The sequence below is a fragment of the Rhinoderma darwinii genome, chromosome 6 (assembly GCF_050947455.1).
Source record: "Rhinoderma darwinii isolate aRhiDar2 chromosome 6, aRhiDar2.hap1, whole genome shotgun sequence".
Taxonomy (NCBI): domain Eukaryota; kingdom Metazoa; phylum Chordata; class Amphibia; order Anura; family Rhinodermatidae; genus Rhinoderma; species Rhinoderma darwinii.
In genome coordinates, this window is record NC_134692.1 from 11,028,232 (window position 1) to 11,048,551 (window position 20,320).

A 20,320-nucleotide genomic window follows, 5' to 3' on the forward strand; every position below is an offset into this window, starting at 1 on the left:
GAGGCCTTAGAAAATGTAAATGTTAATAAATGAACCATGTCAATTTATGCTGCATTTTTATTCATTTTCTGTTGCGGGTTTTCTCCAATTAATTCAATGGGGTTGCAAAACCCACAACAGAAAGCCAAGTAATCGCCGCAAATACGGCGCAAAAATCCATCCAGCCTCCTACGATGACATTGCAGGCCATGTGATGCTGCAGCCTGTGATTGGCTGCAGCGGTCACATGGGATGAAACATCATTCTGGGCAGGTATGATTTATTTTTTTCCCGGAGTTGCGATTTTTGTGGTGTAATCACTGCGATTACAATGCAAAAGTCGCAACACTTGGCTTTCTGCTGCGGGTTTTGCATCCCCATTGAATTCAATAGCGAAAACCCGCAACAGAAAACCAATAAAAAATGCAGCATAAATTTACATACATTTTTCCGCAGAGTGGGCAGGAGATTTTCTAAATCTCATCCACTTTGCTGCTACTGTAAATGCTGCAGAATTTATACACACAATTCTGTTACAGAAATTCTGCATCGTTATGCTACGTGGGAACCCGGCCTTAAAGACCCAAAGAACTGCAAGTCTCCGGGGCTGTGTGGATTTTTTCTGCATATGGAGGCATCACAGAGATCTCTCCCCACATCCATTGTACCTGATGGAGGGAAAACCGCAGCAGGAGCCCAGGGCTTCTTTCTTAATACTGGAGCAATGGCGTAACTACCACTGTAGCAGCCGTAGCGGCTGTTACGGGGCCCGCGGCATGAGGGGGCCCGTGCCGCCCGCCGACACGGCTACCCCATGACCGGTTGCGCCGCTAGCAGCCGTTATGGCACGGGCCCTCTCATGCCCGGTGGGGTCGCTAGCATCGGAGGGGGCTCCGGTGCTTGGCAATAGCACGCAGGTACAAATACATGCATTAGCGCTGAATGGCTGGGCATTTCGTGCCCGACCATTTAGCGCCTAACAATGACGCTGATTGGCGGGGCAAAATGACTTGCCCTGCCAATCGCGCCGCTTGCGTCGTTCAGCCCCAGCAGAGAGAGAGCAGAAGAGAGCAGGTGTGCATTGCCACCGACAGCGCGGGAACGGGATCATGTGAGTATGGAACGTTTTCTTTTTTTTATAATAAATCTGTGAGTGGTATTATCTACAGGGGGGTCTATATGTGGGGATGTGGAGCACTATATATAGGGGAGCTATATCAGGGACACTATAGGGGCACTGTCTACATGGGTGGGCTATATGTGAGGCACTATATACAGAGTTGGGCTATATGTGGAGCACTATCTATAGGGGAAGCTCTATGTAGGGCAGCACGGTGGCTCAGTGGTTAGCACTATTGCCTTGCAGCTCTGGAGTTCATATGTGGGCACTATCTACAGGGGCTACTATGTAGGGCGCTATCTACAGGGGCTCTATGGGGGTCACTATCTACAGGGCGGCTATGGGGGCACTATCTACAGAGGGCACAGTGTGTGCGTGGGACACAGTGTATGGTACTATTATAATCAGGGACACAGTGTATGACGCCATTACAGTTAGAGGTGCCGTGTATGGCGCTATTATATTTAGAGGTGTTGAGAATTTTATCTTCGTTTATAGGTGCGGCAAACTGCAGAAATTGGTCGTGGCCGGGAGAAAATCCATCATAGAGGTCTGGAATGGATGGAGAAGAAAAGAAAAAAAAGAACAAGAATCTGAGACGTCACCTGCAGCGAGATGATGGGTGGTTTGATTTTGATATGATTTTTTGGCACTATATACAAGGGGGGAGCAGGGTGGCACTATATAGAAGGGGGGGGAAGCAGGGTGGCACTATATAGAAGGGTGGAAACAGGGTGGCACTATATACTAGGGAGGCTGTGTGGCACTATATACAGGGGGGCTGTGTGGCACTATATACAGGGGGGCTGTGTGGCACTATATACAGGGGGGCTGTGTGGCACTATATACAGGGGGGCTGTGTGGCACTATATACAGGGGGCTGTGTGGCACTATATACAGGGGGGCTTTGTGGCACTATATACAGGGGGCTGTGTGGCACTATATACAGGGGGGCTTGTTGGCACTATATACAGGGGGGCTGTGTGGCACTACTAAAGGGGAGGGTTGTGGCACTCTCTTCAGGGGCTGTGTGGCACTATATACAGGGGGGCTATGTGGCACTATATACTAGGGGGGCTGTGTGGCACTATATACAGGGGGGCTGTGTGGCACTATATACAGGGGGGCTGTGTGGCACTATATACAGGGGGCTGTGTGGCACTATATACAGGGGGGCTTTGTGGCACTATATACAGGGGGCTGTGTGGCACTATATACAGGGGGCTTTGTGGCACTATATACAGGGGGCTGTGTGGCACTACTAAAGGGGAGGGTTGTGGCACTATCTTCAGGGGGCTGTGTGGCACTATATACAGGGGGGCTGTGTGGCACTATATACTAGGGGGGCTGTGTGGCACTATATACAGGGGGGCTGTGTGGCACTATATACAGGGGGCTGTGTGGCGCTATATACAGGGGGGCTGTGTGGCACTATATACAGGGGGCTGTGTGGCACTATATACAGGGGGATTTGTGGCACTATATACAGGGGGCTGTGTGGCACTATATATACAGGGGGGTTTTGTGGCACTATATACAGGGGGGCTGTGTGGCACTACTAAAGGGGAGGGTTGTGGCACTATCTTCAGGGGGCTGTGTGTGGTGCAATCTACAGAGAGCTGTGTGTGGCACTATATACTAAGGGGGGGCTGTGTGGCACTATATACAGGGGGCTTTATGGCGATATCTACAGGGGGGCTGTATGGCACTATCTACAAGGGGGAGGTGGGGGGCGCTATCTACAAGTGGGATGTGACACTGTATACAGATGGGCCATATAGCACTATCTACAGAGGGACCGTACGGCGCAATCTACAGGGGGGCTGCGTGTGGCACCTGGGGGGGGGGTCCCAGTCAAAAGTTTGCTATGGGGCCCAGTCTTTCCTAGTTACGCCCCTGTACTGGAGTTTGGCTGAATAGTGCGCCGTTACGTAACTATAGTGCAGTGTGGTCCATATTCCTCATCGCGTCACATGCTGTTTGATGACTTTTCCGCTGTTACAGCGCTATGTCGGGTTGTACCTCTGGTAGCTCAACAAGAAAAGTGCTGAGAAGTTGTCAGTTTCTTTTGTGGAAATAATTCACACATTGTGAAACGTATGAGGCACAATTCATTTATCCTAAGTGGGGGGGTTATTAATATAAGCTCAGCTTGAACGAGATTTTTTTCTATAAAACGGCACTAGAAAACTGGAACAATTGTATTGATAAATATGCCCAAAATCTCCTTATTCCCCTCACCCTCTAAACCACATCAAAAATACAAAAAAAAAAATCACTGAATTTAGCTGGAAAACCATAATCCACCACTCGGTCCGTGCAAGAATCCTGCTCCCCCTGGGCGCTGGGATTGAAAGTGCTAAATCACAGGGGGTCAATGTCATACTGCTGGGAACGCTGTTCTCACTGGGGATCTGCTCTGCACGTGTTAAAGGGACTGGAAGAAGAAAAGTGTAAGAATCTGAGCAACTTTCACAACTGAGTCAGAGCATCTCCAAAACATCAGGTCTCCTGGGGTGTTCCCAGTATGTAGTGGTTAGTACCTGCCAAAAGTGCTCCAAGGAAGGACAACCAGGACTGGCAACAGGATCATGGGCACCCAAGGCTATTCTGCTGGAGGAGTCACTGTGTACGTACATACATTACATTACTTCTCCTGTACTTATCCGGAGTTACATCCTGTATTATACTCCAGAGCTGTACTCACTATTCTGCTGGTGGAGTCACTGTGTACATACATTACATTACTTATCCGGTGCTGATCCTGAGTTATATCCTGTATTATACTCCAGAGCTGCACTCACTATTCTGCTGGTGGAGTCACTGTGTACATACATTACATTACTTATCCTGTACTAATCCGGAGTTATATCCTGTATTATACTCCAGAGTTGCACTCACTATTCTGCTGGTGGAGTCACTGTGTACATACATTACATTACTTATCCTGTACTGATCCTGAGTTACATCCTGTATTATACTCCAGAGCTGCACTCACTATTCTGCTGGTGGAGTCACTATGTACATACATTACATTACTTATCCTGTACTGATCCTGAGTTACATCCTGTATTATACTCCAGAGCTGCACTCACTATTCTGCTGGTGGAGTCACTGTGTACATACATTACATTACTTATCCTGTACTGATCCTGAGTTATATCCTGTATTATACTTCAGATCTGCACTCACTATTCTGCTGGTGGAGTCACTGTGTACATACATTACATTACTTATCCTGTACTGATCCTGAGTTAAATCCTGTATTATACTCCAGAGCTGCACTCACTATTCTGCTGGTGGAGTCACTGTGTACATACATTACATTACTTATCCTGTACTGATCCTGAGTTACATCCTGTATTATACTCCAGAGCTGCACTCACTATTCTGCTGGTGGAGTCACTGTGTACATACATTACATTACTTATCCTGTACTGATCCTGAGTTATATCCTGTATTATACTTCAGATCTGCACTCACTATTCTGCTGGTGGAGTCACTGTGTACATACATTACATTACTTATCCTGTACTGATCCTGAGTTAAATCCTGTATTATACTCCAGAGCTGCACGCACTATTCTGCTGGTGGAGTCACTGTGTACATACATTACATTACTTATCCTGTACTGATCCTGAGTTACATCCTGTATTATACTCCAGAGCTGCACTCACTATTCTGCTGGTGGAGTCACTGTGTACATACATTACATTACTTATCCTGTACTGATCCTGAGTTACATCCTGTATTATACTCCAGAGCTGCACTCACTATTCTGCTGGTGGAGTCACTGTGTACATACATTACATTACTTATCCTGTACTGATCCTGAGTTACATCCTGTATTATACTCCAGAGCTGTACTCACTATTCTGCTGGTGGAGTCACTGTGTACATACATTACATTACTTATCCTGTACTGATCCTGAGTTACATCCTGTATTATACTCCAGAGCTGCACTCACTATTCTGCTGGTGGAGTCACTATACATACATGACATTACCGATCCTGTACTGATCCGGAGTTATATCCTGTTACCCCTCTGACCAGGCGGGCGATATATTCCATGAAAAACAACCTCATAGTTCTGAACTGGACAGTGTTTTACATAAAACAATGATTTAGAAAACAAGTAAATTGAAAATGTCAACATTTATTATTATGTCTTTTTTTGTTTTACACAAGAACAAGGTTTATATAGAATTTGACTTTGGGTTTTTATACATGGCTGCTGTAAAATATAAAACATATAATATGGAGAGCACATCTGTAGTTTTCTGTCATTTCTGAGCTATGGTAACATGTTGCACAGAAGGTATCGGTAACTGACAAATTCATCTCTGCTACATCTGTATTTAAAATGATGTGTTGGCAGTGAAAGGAAGAGGAGAGAGACTTCCGATCCAGTAAAGCCGACCTTACATGCTGGGATGTCTCACTACTTCCCATAATACTAGAGAAATCTCTTGGTTCACACAGCTCTGCAACCTCCTAATATACTTTGCGTTTCGGTCCCTCACCTTTTACAAGATCTCTGTTTGCTGTCAGTGGATGGAAATATTATTGTTTACATACAGAGGCTGAAAACCAGGTTCAGACAGTATAATTCTCACAGCTGAAGGTGTGTTACAATTGTATCCAGTCTAGACAATCCTCTGTGAGCCACACATATCAGCAGCACAAAACTCTCAATCTATATATGCAGGTAAAATGTATCAGTCTGATCAGCTCACAGAGGATTGTCTAAACTGGATACAAATGTAACAATTATTTTACAGGTTTACATCCTCTGGATGTAAGCAAGAATGTAACCATTCACTGACAGCAATAAGAGAACTTTAAAATTGTGAGGAATTGCAACACAAAGTAAAGTGAAATTTTCATTGTACAAAAAAATAGTTGTCCAGGGTTAGAAAAACATGTTTGATTTCTTCTAGAAACAGCGCCACACTTGTCCATGGCTTGTGTCTGGTACCGCAGTTCAGCTCTATTGAACTGAATGGGACTGATCTGCAATACCACACACAGCCTATAACAAGTGTGGCGCTGTTTTTGGAAGAACGCAGCCATGTATTTCTAATCCTGAATAACCCCTTTAATACAATAAAGCCCATTTGACCACCCGCCGACCCGAATCATCCAATAAGACATAACAGCAATTTCATAAGTCTATACATCTAATATAATACAATGTAAAATGAGTCACAGTCTTTCACAGACGTAGGACCGTTCCATCAGTACATCAGTGTCCGGCCGGTGTATTTACAGTCTATACTCATTGTACAGCCCTAACATTTTCTGTCATTCCTTGCTCTGTCAGGTCTCCTATCTGGGGGCAGCATAGGGTAGAGGGGGAGAGGCTGAGCTCGGGGATGTATAGTTTTCTATGGTTTTTTTCAGTATTTTCATGAAAAATTTTAACTGCTGCCAGGACTCATAGAGATAGCCTGTGAGACAATTTTTGCCTCACCTATTTATACAGGAAGCCTGTGAGTCCCACTTCTCCCACCCACCCACTCAAAGAGAAAGCCTGTGAGTCCTGCTTCCCCCACCCATTTATTGAGAAAGCCTGTGAGTCCTACTTCTCCCACCCACTCAAAGAGAAAGCCTGTGAGTCCTGCTTCCCTCACCTATTTATTGAGAAAGCCTGTGAGTCCTGCTTCCCCCACCCATTTATTGAGAAAGCCTGTGAGTCCTGCTTCCCCCACCCATTTATTGAGAAAGCCTGTGAGTCCTGCTTCCCCCACCCATTTATTGAGAAAGCCTGTGAGTCCTGCTTCTCCCACCCATTTATTGAGAAAGCCTGTGAGTCCTGCTTCCCCCACCCATTTATTGAGAAAGCCTGTGAGTCCTGCTTCCCCCACACATTTATTGAGAAAGCCTGTGAGTCCTGATTCCCCCACCCATTTATTGAGAAAGCCTGTGAGTCCTGCTTCCCCCATCCATTTATTGAGAAAGCCTGTGAGTCCTACTTCTCCCGCCAACTCAAAGAGAAAGCCTGTGAGTCCTGCTTCCCCCACCTATTTATTGAGGAAGCCTGTGAGTCCTGCTTCCCTCACCTATTTATTGAGAAAGCCTGTGAGTCCTGCTTCTCCCACCCATTTATTGAGAAAGCCTGTGAGTCCTGCTTCGCCCACCCATTTATTGAGAAAGCCTGTGAGTCCTGACTCCCCCACCCATTTATTGAGAAAGCCTGTGAGTCCTGCTTCCCCCACCCATTTATTGAGAAAGCCTGTGAGTCCTGATTCCCCCACCCATTTATTGAGAAAGCCTGTGAGTCCTGCTTCCCCCATCCATTTATTGAGAAAGCCTGTGAGTCCTACTTCTCCCGCCCACTCAAAGAGAAAGCCTGTGAGTCCTGCTTCCCCCACCTATTTATTGAGAAAGCCTGTGAGTCCTGCTTCCCTCACCTATTTATTGAGAAAGCCTGTGAGTCCTGCTTCCCCCACCCATTTATTGAGAAAGCCCGTGAGTCCTGCTTCCCCCACCCATTTATTGAGAAAGCCTGTGAGTCCTGCTTCCCCCACCCATTTATTGAGAAAGCCTGTGAGTCCTGCTTCCCCCCCCATTTATTGAGAAAGCCTGTGAGTCCTACTTCTCCCGCCCACTCAAAGAGAAAGCCTGTGAGTCCTGCTTCCCCCACCTATTTATTGAGAAAGCCTGTGAGTCCTGCTTCCCCCACCTATTTATTAAGAAAGCCTGTGTGCCGTACTTCCCCTGCCCACTTATAGAGAAAGCCAGAGTCCTGCTTCCCCCAGCCACTCATAGAAAAAGCCTGTGAGTCCTTCTTCCCACACCGGCACTCAGTAATTGATGGCTTTTTCTGTATATATATACACACACACCAAGACAGGAAGAGCTGGCATTCACTCTGTATGGCAGGGGAAAGCAGGACTCACAGGCTTTCTCTATGAGTGGGCAGGTGATGCAAGACTCACAGGCTCTCTTTCTATGAGAGGGTGGGAGAAACAGTAGAAAATGATATACCCCTGAGCCCAGCCCCTCCTCCTCTATCCTAGAAGACCCACTAGAGCCTCTTTAACCATGTTTATAAAGCTACAGTGACCAAACCTTTTTTTACTAACCTATCAAATTGCTTCATAGGTCTGCTCCACCAGTTTTTACACATGAAATGCGGCTTGTTTTTTGGGGGAAGAGAGCGATACAAATGTGTCATTCTTTCTGCAATAAATGGTAATTAGTTTTTTTTTGTTACGTTTCCACATAATAGTGAATGATACAACATGAACTCACTAGATTAGACCTGTGACCTTATAGTGAGAGATTCTGAAGGATGGCCCAGTCCTTACCAGTACCTGGCAAACAATGAGTTAATGATAATGTGCGCTCATGTTGCCCACACTGTTTATGGTGCTAAGGTGGGGGGTGGACACTGTGCCAAATCCACCGGGGGCAGACTGCAGGCTGTGACTGGGGTACAGCGCTGGCGGGGTGCCAGGCCAGTATGAGAATCCAGCTGGTGAGACCCCAGAAGTCATGAGGTTCAGCTTGGAGAGGCCCGGGAAGGGTAAATGTGGCAGATTGCTCTGGAATTTGTACAGAGACTGTTCGGCGCTGGGCGCAGACTGGCACACCTGTGCCAAGCCATGGAAGTCAAACTTGTAAGCGTATCTCTTTCCATGAACCTTGGCCATGATGTTCTTGTCATAGTAGTAGCGCAGGGCTCGACTCAGCTTGTCATAGTTCATGTTGGGTTTGCTTTTCCGCTCTCCCCAGCGCCTGGCGACCTCATCAGGATCCGTAAGTTTGAATTCTCCATTGGTGCCTTCCCAGGCGATGCAGTTGGCATTGGAGTGATCGGACAAGAGCTCCAGGAGGAACTGCCATAGCTGGATCTGACCACTGCCTGGAGGGAAAAACACACATTAGTCCGAATGTTTCATCCCCAGATTCTAGATACAGATCACAAGTATAAGTGGAGCTGATCTGACTGTGGCACAACTGCTTATGATCATATAGAGAACGGATCAGAATAATAAGCGGCAGGTAGAGAGTGCTCGGAGTGTTGGTCTGCGATGGACTGGCTGGGTTCAGTGGTACTTCTCTCAAAAGGAATATCCAGATGTCTTTCCACGCAAACTCCTCTTTAAGGCCAGGATCACACACACAGTTTTGATGCAGTTTTTTGCTTTCTTTTTGGAGCCAAACACAGGAGTGGACACAAAAGAAAGGAGACGCATCAGTCATTTCTTTATTCAAAAAATGAACAAAAAACTGCATCAAAACTGTGTGTGTTTTTTTGCCTAAAAAAGTCACATAAACATAGAGCAGCACTGCATACCAGCATTATAAGCAAAAAGGTATTTCCTATACTGACAAACTGAAAACACAGCGGGCATGTAATACTACCACACAGCGCCTAAATAATAGTACCACACAGTGCCTAAATAATAGTACCACACAGTGCCTAAATAATAGTACCACACAGTGCCTAAATAATAGTACCACACAGTGCCTAAATAATAGTACCACACAGTGCCTAAATAATAGTACCACACAGTGCCTAAATAATAGTACCACACAGTGCCTAAATAATACTACCACACAGCGCCTAAATAATAGTACCACACAGTGCCTAAATAATAGTACCACACAGTGCCTAAATAATAGTACCACACAGTGCCTAAATAATAGTACCACACAGTGCCTAAATAATAGTACCACACACTGCCTAAATAATAGTACCACACAGTGCCTAAATAATAGTACCACACAGTGCCTAAATAATAGTACCACACACTGCCTAAATAATAGTACCACACAGTGCCTAAATAATAGTACCACACACTGCCTAAATAATAGTACCACACAGTGCCTAAATAATAGTACCACACACTGCCTAAATAATAGTACCACACACTGCCTAAATAATAGTACCACACAGTGCCTAAATAATAGTACCACACAGTGCCTAAATAATAGTACCACACACTGCCTAAATAATAGTACCACACAGCGCCTAAATAATAGTACCACACACTGCCTAAATAATAGTACCACACAGTGCCTAAATAATAGTACCACACAGTGCCTAAATAATAGTACCACACACTGCCTAAATAATAGTACCACACAGTGCCTAAATAGTACCACACACTGCCTAAATAATAGTACCACACAGTGCCTAAATAATAGTACCACACAGCGCCTAAATAATAGTACCACACAGCGCCTAAATAATAGTACCACACACTGCCTAAATAATAGTACCACACAGTGCCTAAATAATAGTACCACACACTGCCTAAATAATAGTACCACACAGTGCCTAAATAGTACCACACACTGCCTAAATAATAGTACCACACACTGCCTAAATAATACTACCACACAGTGCCTAAATAATAGTACCACACACTGCCTAAATAATAGTACCACACACTGCCTAAATAATAGTACCACACAGTGCCTAAATAATAGTACCACACACTGCCTAAATAATAGTACCACACAGTGCCTAAATAATAGTACCACACACTGCCTAAATAATAGTACCACACAGTGCCTAAATAATAGTACCACACACTGCCTAAATAATAGTACCACACAGTGCCTAAATAATAGTACCACAAAGTGCCTAAATAATAGTACCACACACTGCCTAAATAATAGTACCACACAGCGCCTAAATAATAGTACCACACACTGCCTAAATAATAGTACCACACAGTGCCTAAATAATAGTACCACACACTGCCTAAATAATAGTACCACACAGTGCCTAAATAGTACCACACACTGCCTAAATAATAGTACCACACAGTGCCTAAATAATAGTACCACACACTGCCTAAATAATACTACCACACAGTGCCTAAATAATAGTACCACACACTGCCTAAATAATAGTACCACACAGTGCCTAAATAATAGTACCACAAAGTGCCTAAATAATAGTACCACACACTGCCTAAATTATTAATAGTACCACACACTGCCTAAATAATAGTACCACACACTGCCTAAATAATAGTACCACACAGTGCCTAAATAATAGTACCACACACTGCCTAAATAATAGTACCACACAGTGCCTAAATAATAGTACCACAAAGTGCCTAAATAATAGTATCACACACTGCCTAAATAATAGTACCATACAGCGCCTAAATAATAGTACCACACAGCGCCTAAATAATAGTACCACACACTGCCTAAATAATAGTACCACACAGTGCCTAAATAATAGTACCACACACTGCCTAAATAATAGTACCACACAGTGCCTAAATAATAGTACCACACACTGCCTAAATAATAGTACCACACAGTGCCTAAATAATAGTACCACACACTGCCTAAATAATAGTACCACACACTGCCTAAATAATACTACCACACAGTGCCTAAATAATAGTACCACACAGCGCCTAAATAATAGTACCACACAGTGCCTAAATTATAGTACCACACAGTGCCTAAATAATAGTACCACACACTGCCTAAATAATAGTACCACACAGTGCCTAAATAATAGTACCACACACTGCCTAAATAATAGTACCACACAGTGCCTAAATAATAGTACCACACACTGCCTAAATAATAGTACCACACAGCGCCTAAATAATAGTACCACACAGTGCCTAAATAATAGTACCACACAGTGCCTAAATAATAGTACCACACACTGCCTAAATAATAGTACCACACAGCGCCTAAATAATAGTACCACACAGTGCCTAAATAATAGTACCACACAGTCCCTTAATAATAGTACCACACACTGCCTAAATAATAGTACCACACAGCGCCTAAATAATAGTACCACACAGCGCCTAAATAATTCTACCACACAGCGCCTAAATAATACTTCCGCACACTGCCTAAATAATATTACCACACAGCACCTAAATAATATTACCACACAGCACCTAAATAATTCTACCACACAGCACCTAAATAATACTTCCGCACAGTGCCTAAATAATAGTACCACACAGTGCCTAAATAATAGAACCACACAGTGCCTAAATAATAGTACCACACAGTGCCTAAATAATAGAACCACACAGCACCTAAATAATACTTCCGCACAGTGCCTAAATAATACTACCACACAGCACCTAAATAATTCTACTACGCAGCGCCTAAATAATAGAACCACACAGCACCTAAATAATTCTACTACGCAGCGCCTAAATAATATTACCACACAGCGCCTAAATAATACTTCCGCACAGCGCCTAAATACCACCATACAGTGTCTAAAACATACTATTACACAGCCCCTAATGATAATGAAATACAATACTTAAATCATACCGCTATACAGTGACTAAATAAGGGTTCATATATATTAGTGGGGCCCGTTCAAATATATTTTAGCCTTAGCCGGACACAACTGATAACATTTTTCTGTCCGGCATTAAAACAGATGCAAATTATGCCAAAACTGCTCCCATAGGAAAGCATGGGATCAGTTCTGGCGTCAGTTTCCCTCCAACGTTTCTGTACCAGGACGGAGGGAAACTACCCTGGTTGGCCGGTCGTGTATTATAAGAGACATGGACTCGCGGGACAGGAATATAATATTACCACTTTACAAAGAATATCTAAAATATGCAGTTCAGTTCTGGGCTCCAGTTCATAGAAAGGATGCCAAAATACAGAGAGCAGCTAAACTAATAAGGGACGCGGAGAATCTTAGTTATGAGGAAAGATTAAAAGAATTAAACCTATTTAGCCTTGAGAAGAGACGACTAAGGGGGGACATGACTAACTTAAATATATATATATATGAATGACCCATACAAAAAAAATATGGTGAAAACATTTCTATGTAAAATCCCCTTAAAAGACAAGGGGGCGCTCCCTACGTCTGGAGAAAAAAAAGGGTTAGTCTCCAGAGGCGAGAAGTCTTCTTAAGGGCTTATTTAGACGAACGTGATATACGTCCATGCAACGTGCGTGATTTTCACGTGCCTCGCACGGACCTATGTTAGTCTATGGGGCCATGCAGACTGTCCGTGAGTTTCACGCAGCGTGTGTCCGCTGATTAAAACTCACGACATGTCCTATATTTCTGCACTGTTCGCGCATCTCGCACCCATTGAAGTCAATGGGTGCGTGAAAATCACGCGCAGCACACGGAAGCACTTCCGTGTGACGCGCGGGATTCGCGCAACAGCAGTAAAAAGTATGAATGTAAACAGAAAAGCACCACGTGCTACAAACATACAAACAGAGTGTCATAATGATGGCGGCTGCGCGAAAATCACGTTGCCACGCATCATACGCAGCTGACACACGGAGCTGTTAAGTACCTTTTGCGCGCGCAAAACGCACACGCTCGTGTAAATCCGGCCTTACTGTGAGAACTGTGAATCTGTGGAATAGGCGACCTCAGGAGCTGGTCACACAGGAACAGTAGATGGCTTTAAAGGCTGTGTAAACCTTTGAAAGGCATTTTTTCTTTTTTTTTTAAATAAAAAGGTCCGTCAGTGTGTTTGGTGCAACTTTCTAAATAGTTTTTATTAAAAATTATTTTTACTTTGTGAGATACAGCTGCTCTGTATTCATAACTTAGATGTGATAGATTACAAGTGGATCCTGCATGTCAGACACATGCTGGACCTGCTGTCACTGAACCCGTCAGTCCTGCATGTGGATTTGGCAAATGATACAGCTGCTCTGCATAGAGAATACAGAGCAGCTGTATCTCAAAAAGTAAAAATAATTTTTAATAAAAACTAATTATAAAGTTGCACCAATCACACCGACTGACCTTTTTACAAAAAAATTCCCTTAAAAGGTTTATATAACCTTTAAAAAAGGACAATCTATTTTTTTGGAACATAATAATATCCGTGCCTATGTCAATGTATAGAAATCTTGTTTGAATGTTGATTTAGTCTGATCGCCACTTGGGATCAGAAGGTACATTTTTCCTTTTTTAGGGAAGATTGGTTAATGCCTTATGGGTAATTTTTATATTTAGTTACTGATTTTACTTTCATTTTTTTTTAAATCCTCCTCTGGATCAATAGGGGTAAAATAAAGTTCTATGGTTTCTCCCATCCCTTCCCTTTCTCCCATCCTTGGTTGAACTTGAACTATATATCTCTTTTTCCAACCATACTATGTAACTATGTAACTAAAGTACTTAATCATATTATAATATTAAAATGTAATATTTGTGTCCCTGGCTCTGCTTCTGTCCTGGATCCCACTAGTTTATACCCTGAGCTGTGACCTCTGTATAGTCTTCATTGGGATGTATTGGTGATTGTAGGGATTGTTATGAGCTGCATTTCAATGACTGAAATCCCCAAATATCCTGATATTTCTATTGAGAGATTTTGTGAAAACGGAATAAACTGAGCACAAGAGTTGCCTTATAAATCTCATATATTCCCGCATATAATGCAGATTATTACTGAGGGACTGGGGTCCAATATAGACCCTATTGGGTTTGGGGAATGTTCCTTCAGAATCCTGACTCTACAATGAGTTCAGAGCAATAATAAGAAGTAATAGCCAGTGACCCGGTGTAATAATAATGTACAGGAACAACCAATGATCTAATTCTCAGCTGGAATAATCGTTCAAAAATTGTAGTCAGATATTAATATTATCCCCATTGTATTTGTGGAATTCTGCACCAGCTGATGCTGCTGACACTCCTGGAGCTGTCCATGGTACCGGAGTCCCTGCTGGAACTGTAAAGAACCAGCGGTCAGCTACAGTCAAAATACACAATGAACCTCAGTAATTATCTGTATACAAGTCCAGAACCAGTGGTCAGTATGTAGAACTGATATATATCCCCTTTATTATAAACTACAACAGTCAGAATGATACTGTATGTTATATAAAGCCGCACAGCTATAAAGTACACTAGTAATATAGTTCATATATATATATATATATATATATATATATATATATATAACTGTGTGTTTAATTATGTATAATAAGAAAATAACTATATGCATTCAGTAATATGTACATATATTAGTATATACATACACATGTAATTTTCTACAGTTATATACTTATACATAATTAAACATACAGGTAGATAATGTATATGTATATATATATATATATATATATATATATATATATATATATATATATATATATATATATATATATATATATATATATCTGCTGTTGCTAACCAAATCCAGTAAAGTTCTACAAATAATTACTAAAGTATTCACTAATTATACATAACTAATTATACTGATAAATAGAAGGAAGAAGAATAATTTACATTTATTCCATTTTATTATTTAATTTAGTTCATATTAGTTTGTTTATTTATTAAAAAGTAAATAAAAAATTATAAATAAAAATATTATCATATTATTAATAATAATAATAATAATGCTAATAATAATAAAATAAATAATAATAATAAAAATAATAACAACAACTATTGCTATTACTATTCTGTATGGGAATTATCACCCACTTACGTCTCTTACATTGTTTCAGTTTTAGAATTTGTTATATTGTCATTATAAAGTAATCCAGCCCAATTGTTCACAATGATGGAATAATAAGTGATAATATAATAATTATAATAATACCATCTATTTATATTATTATACTAAGGTATTTTGGGCTCGCATATATAATGTATCGGTGCCGGGAAGATATAATTCAGTCTGTAATAATCCCTCAGATAATTGCGCCATATACATGAAGGGAATTCCAGCATATTCATAAAACTGCGACACAAACATTCTTCAAGATCCAATCCTCTGAATGCACAAATCATTTTTTTTACATTTTCAAGATCGCAAATGTGCGGCACAGTCTCGACCCATCATGCGACATTTCATGCAGACAGCCCATGACTGAGACGTTTTTCATTAAATATGATGTTTTGCTCCCCCAATATAATTTGCTAGTGCTGAGTGTGAACTTGTATTAGATATACAGACATTATATATCCTCGTCCTGTCATTAATAATAAGATTACATCAGTCATTTTATAGATTTTTTGTCTTGTTCTCACCTTTCTGGACTCCGGCAGAGAATGGCCTCCAGTTCTGAGTTTTCTCCTTTAGGAAACTTTCACCTACAGGATCTGATCCCAAGAAACATCGTTTATTATATAGAAGAAGCGCAGATCTTTTCCCGACCCGACAATGCTCATATATCACATAGGGGGAGATATCTGCGTATATCATGGGGAGCTCTGCAGGAAATGATAGGGAGACATTCTGATAAATTGACAAAGGCTCCCAGGAAAACGAGATATAGAACAGAAATCCCCCAGTAATGGAGATAATATCCCCCCTGCACTTCTGCGCCCCTAATTCTCCCCGTACTCCATGTAGTTTGTGAGTGACCCCCAATATATACGGGGCTCCTGTGGCTTGTGGATGTTTATCTAGTATGAAGGTGCCCTAGCAGTTTGCGGGTGTCCCTCTAAATTGTGGGTATCTCTATGGTTTTTAAGTGTCCCTCTGGCTTGAGGGTATCCTCGTATTTTGTGGTTATCCCTATGGATTGTAGTTATCCCTATGATTTGTGGCTATCCCTATGGTTTGTGGGTATCCCTTTGGTTTGTAGGTGTTAGTATGGTTTGAGGGTGTCCTAGTGTTTTGGGGCTATCCGTACGGTTTGTGGGTTCTAGTAGTTTGTGGGTGTTTCTTTGGTTTGTGGGTATCCCTGTGGTTAGTAAGTGTTAGTATGGTTTGAGGATGTCCTAGTATTTTGGGGTTATCCCTATGGTTTGTGGGTCCTAGTAGTTTGTCGATGTTTTTCTGGTTTTGGCTATCCCTACAGTTTGCAGGTGTTCCTCTGGTTTGAGGGTGTCCCAGTAGTTTTTGGGTGTCCCTCTGGTTTGTGAATGTCTCTATGGTTTGTGGGTGCCCCAGTAGTTTTGTAGGTGTCCCTCTGATTTGTGGGTGTTCCCGCTGCTCCCTATAGTCAGGCTGACAGTGTAAGGGGAGACGGCAGGAAACGCGTCCAGGAAAAAGGAAATCCGACTCCAAGGATATTATAAGGCAGCCGCTGACGGGAGAAGAGAAGGGGCAGCAGGACCGGTGAGGAGAGGGACCATTGCGGGACGTCTATTAGAAATAAGGATAGTAGTGGGGTGTCAGATCTATCAGGGAATGAAGAAAGCGGGGTGTCAGATATTAAAGAGACAAAAGGAGTGGGGTCACAGAAAGAAAATACTGAGGTGTCAGGTGTAATAGAAAATAGATGGGGTGTTAGATCTGGTTCTATAAGATAATGAGGTGTCAGGTCTATTCTAGAATCAGGATAGTTAGGGGACAGACCTATTGGAGAGGAATGGGGGGTCCCGGGTCTACTAGGGATGTTAGACAATGGGGTGCGAGATCTATTAGACCAAAGGATAATGGGCTGCAGGTCTGTTAGAGAAACAAGGCAGTGGGGTGTCAGAGGGTATTGGGGTGTCTGAGATAAAGGGCGGGCTGAGTCAATGAGAAGTGATATATAAAGATATATAACGACTGGAGGACTGGGGGTTACAGGAGGAAACCCCAGAAACACTACAAAAGCTGCACAGGTAAAAGTAAGAATTGGGGAGTCAGGAATTATTTAGGGTGATCAGGGAGAAGAGCTGCAGAATAATGGAGGTCATATAGATGCAGTGGAATCAGAACAGGGGTGACCAGAGACAACTATTGGGGTTCAGAGAAGAATCATGATGGATGAAGGAACAGAATGACAGAAGACACTGCAGGTAAAACAACAGCAAAGACATAAAGAGACACAAGATGATGATTCAGGGATCCAGGTCATCAGACGTTAGAACTTCCAGGTGCCCCCTCACCCCACAATTCAAACTTTTTGAGGTCTCCCAAGCCTTACACCCCCAAATCCCAATGATGTGCATCTCAGTCTCTACCTGTAAGGTACATGTTGAGCAGGAGCTGGGATCCACTGCCCTGAGCCATGGAGCTGAGCACTGACACCCAGGGGGTTGGGCACCCTATGATGAGCCCTATTATTAGTACTAGGACTATTGCTATTAGATGCTGGAGGAGGGAGCTGGACCAGGCAGAGAATAAGAAATAAATGTGGAGAGATGAGAGGAGGGAGATAATATCCAAGCAACAGTCATAGAGGCTGCAGGATGGGGGCCCTTCTACACCCGCCTGGGCCCCTCCCTGCAACTCCCATCATTTCCTGTGTAAAACTCTTTTTAATTAAAGAGCCATCTGACTGTGTCCTGCTCACATCAGCCTCTTATCAGCCCATCTGAGGATTAATAAACTTTTGCTGTTAAGGATCAGTGTTACTGTGGTGATGCCCCCCACCCTCACCCCTATTTTACGCCTGTTAACTCTTTGCAAACAGCAGCCAGCGTCAGAGATGAGGCTCATATTGATCTTTGGGTATCTCAGCATGCTTCATTGACTCTGGGACAACATCATGATGGAAGCTTCCTCCAGGGAACAGGCCATAAAGCTGTAGTTATAGAGACTTCAAACACCCAACCTGCCATTAACACCCATTACTAACAGATCACTGTGGAGTCGCACCCTTTGTGTGCCAGGGACTAGATTATGGGCACCCTATGTATGCCAGGGAGCAGGGCTGGACTGAATGAGCAGCCAGTGGACAATAGAAACTTTAACCCCATGCATACCAGCCACTGAGACAGGTCAATGCAAACCAAAGGGTCCAGATATGTGCTTGTAAATATAATAGTGATTGAATGAATGGATTGATTGATTGATTGATTGATTGTCCTCTTCTGTCTGTTAGTTATGTCTGTTTCCTGAATCCACAAATCATCCTGGTTACAATGCAATTATTGTCCGCTCCTATATCCCTACATAACTAGGCTGATTTGCCATTCAGGAATCTAGGAAAGCTGGGTGTGATTACTTGTGGGAGCTGTTAGGGCAGCTATATTAGTTGTCACCTAGCTATGAGGGTCTGGGTAGGATTCTGTTTTTTGTTGCTTTTCTAGGGTCCTGTCTAGTTATACATCCATATTATGACACCTATATCAGTAGTCATTCTGGAGTCTGAGAAAGCCATGATCACAACCCCTCTGGGAATGGTATTGGTGACCATAGTGGCTGTCACTGGTTTCTCTAAGACGGATTTAGATAAGAAATGGCTGAAAATATTTATTTTAATAATTTGACAGGAGGGCGACTCAAGGAATTTTATTTACAAAGAGTTCTTTTTTAGTTTGGGCAGAAATATGCTTTGAAGAGGAATTATTATAAACTGAAAAGTCTAAAATATGATAAATGACAAAAAAAAATCCACCATAAAAAAAATAAATATATATATATAGGCAGAATGACACGTAAAGCTGTGGTTGAGATGTAGTACCAGACCGAGCCACAGGGAGGAGAGTGGCGCTGTGTCCAACACTGCAGTGAAGAGGCCACTTTCTGTTGATTGGAGAAGGGTAGGTTATCAATCATATCACAGGAAACCCCTTTAACCCCTTAGTGACCAGCCCATTTTAGGCCCTAATGACCAAGCTATTTTATTCGTTTTTCTATAGTCGCATTCAAAGAGCTATAATTTTGTTATTTTTTCGTCTACATAGCTGTGTGAGGACTTGTTTTTTGCGGGATTAGTTGTGCTTTTTAATGGAACATTTTTGGGTACATAAAAATGTTTTATTAACTTTTATTAACTTTTTTTGGGGGGATTATAAAAAAACCTGAAATTCCGCCATTGTTCTATGCGTTTTTAAATTGACGCCGTTCACTATGCGACGTAAATAACATGTTACCTTTATTCTATGGGTCGGTACGATTACGGCGATACCACATATGTAGAGGTTTTTTTATGTTTTACGACTTTTGCACAATAAAAACACTTTTGAACTAAAATTATTTGCTTTTGCATCGTCGCTTTCCAAGAGCCGTAACTTTTTTATTTTTCCATCAATGTAGTGATTTTTTGTGCTTGTTTTCTGCGGGACGAGACGTACTTTTGATTGGTACTGTTTTGGGGTGCATGGGACTTATTGATTCATTTTTATTATTACTTTTTTGGGGGGCAATGGAAAAAAATAGCAATTTCGCCATTGTTTTTTGCGTTTTTTTTTTACGGTGTTCACTTTGCGGTTTAAATTACATATTAACTTTATTAATGGAGTCATTAATGGTTTTTATGGAAAAAAATGGATTTATTTTTTTACTGTAACTTTTATTATTAATCTTTATTTCACATTTATTACTTCTTTTATTAGACCCACTAGGGGACTTTACTGTGCGATCATCCGATCG

General features: G+C 42.2%; 1 protein-coding gene across 1 annotated transcript; it reads right to left on the minus strand.

Moving 5' to 3' along the window:
• Positions 1 to 8,222: 8,222 nt before the first annotated feature.
• Positions 8,223 to 18,013, minus strand: FEV (FEV transcription factor, ETS family member). Its single transcript, XM_075831070.1, has 3 exons — positions 17,965 to 18,013; positions 16,096 to 16,167; positions 8,223 to 8,970 (listed from the first exon to the last, which is right to left on the minus strand). Exons 1-3 carry the CDS (start codon positions 18,011 to 18,013, stop codon positions 8,435 to 8,437), a joined length of 657 nt encoding a protein of 218 aa, XP_075687185.1. The 3' UTR covers positions 8,223 to 8,434.
• Positions 18,014 to 20,320: the final 2,307 nt, after the last annotated feature.

Excerpts from the sequence above, each read along its gene's own strand:
- FEV (XM_075831070.1), bottom strand. The coding sequence starts at position 18,013 with ATGGCTCAGGGCAGTGGATCCCAGCTCCTGCTCAACATGTACCTTACA. Across the intron at positions 16,168-17,964 it reads GCTCAACATGTACCTTACAG|ATCCTGTAGGTGAAAGTTTC; the intron begins GTAGAGACTGAG and ends TCTTGGGATCAG. Across the intron at positions 8,971-16,095 it reads CTCTGCCGGAGTCCAGAAAG|GCAGTGGTCAGATCCAGCTA; the intron begins GTGAGAACAAGA and ends TTTTCCCTCCAG.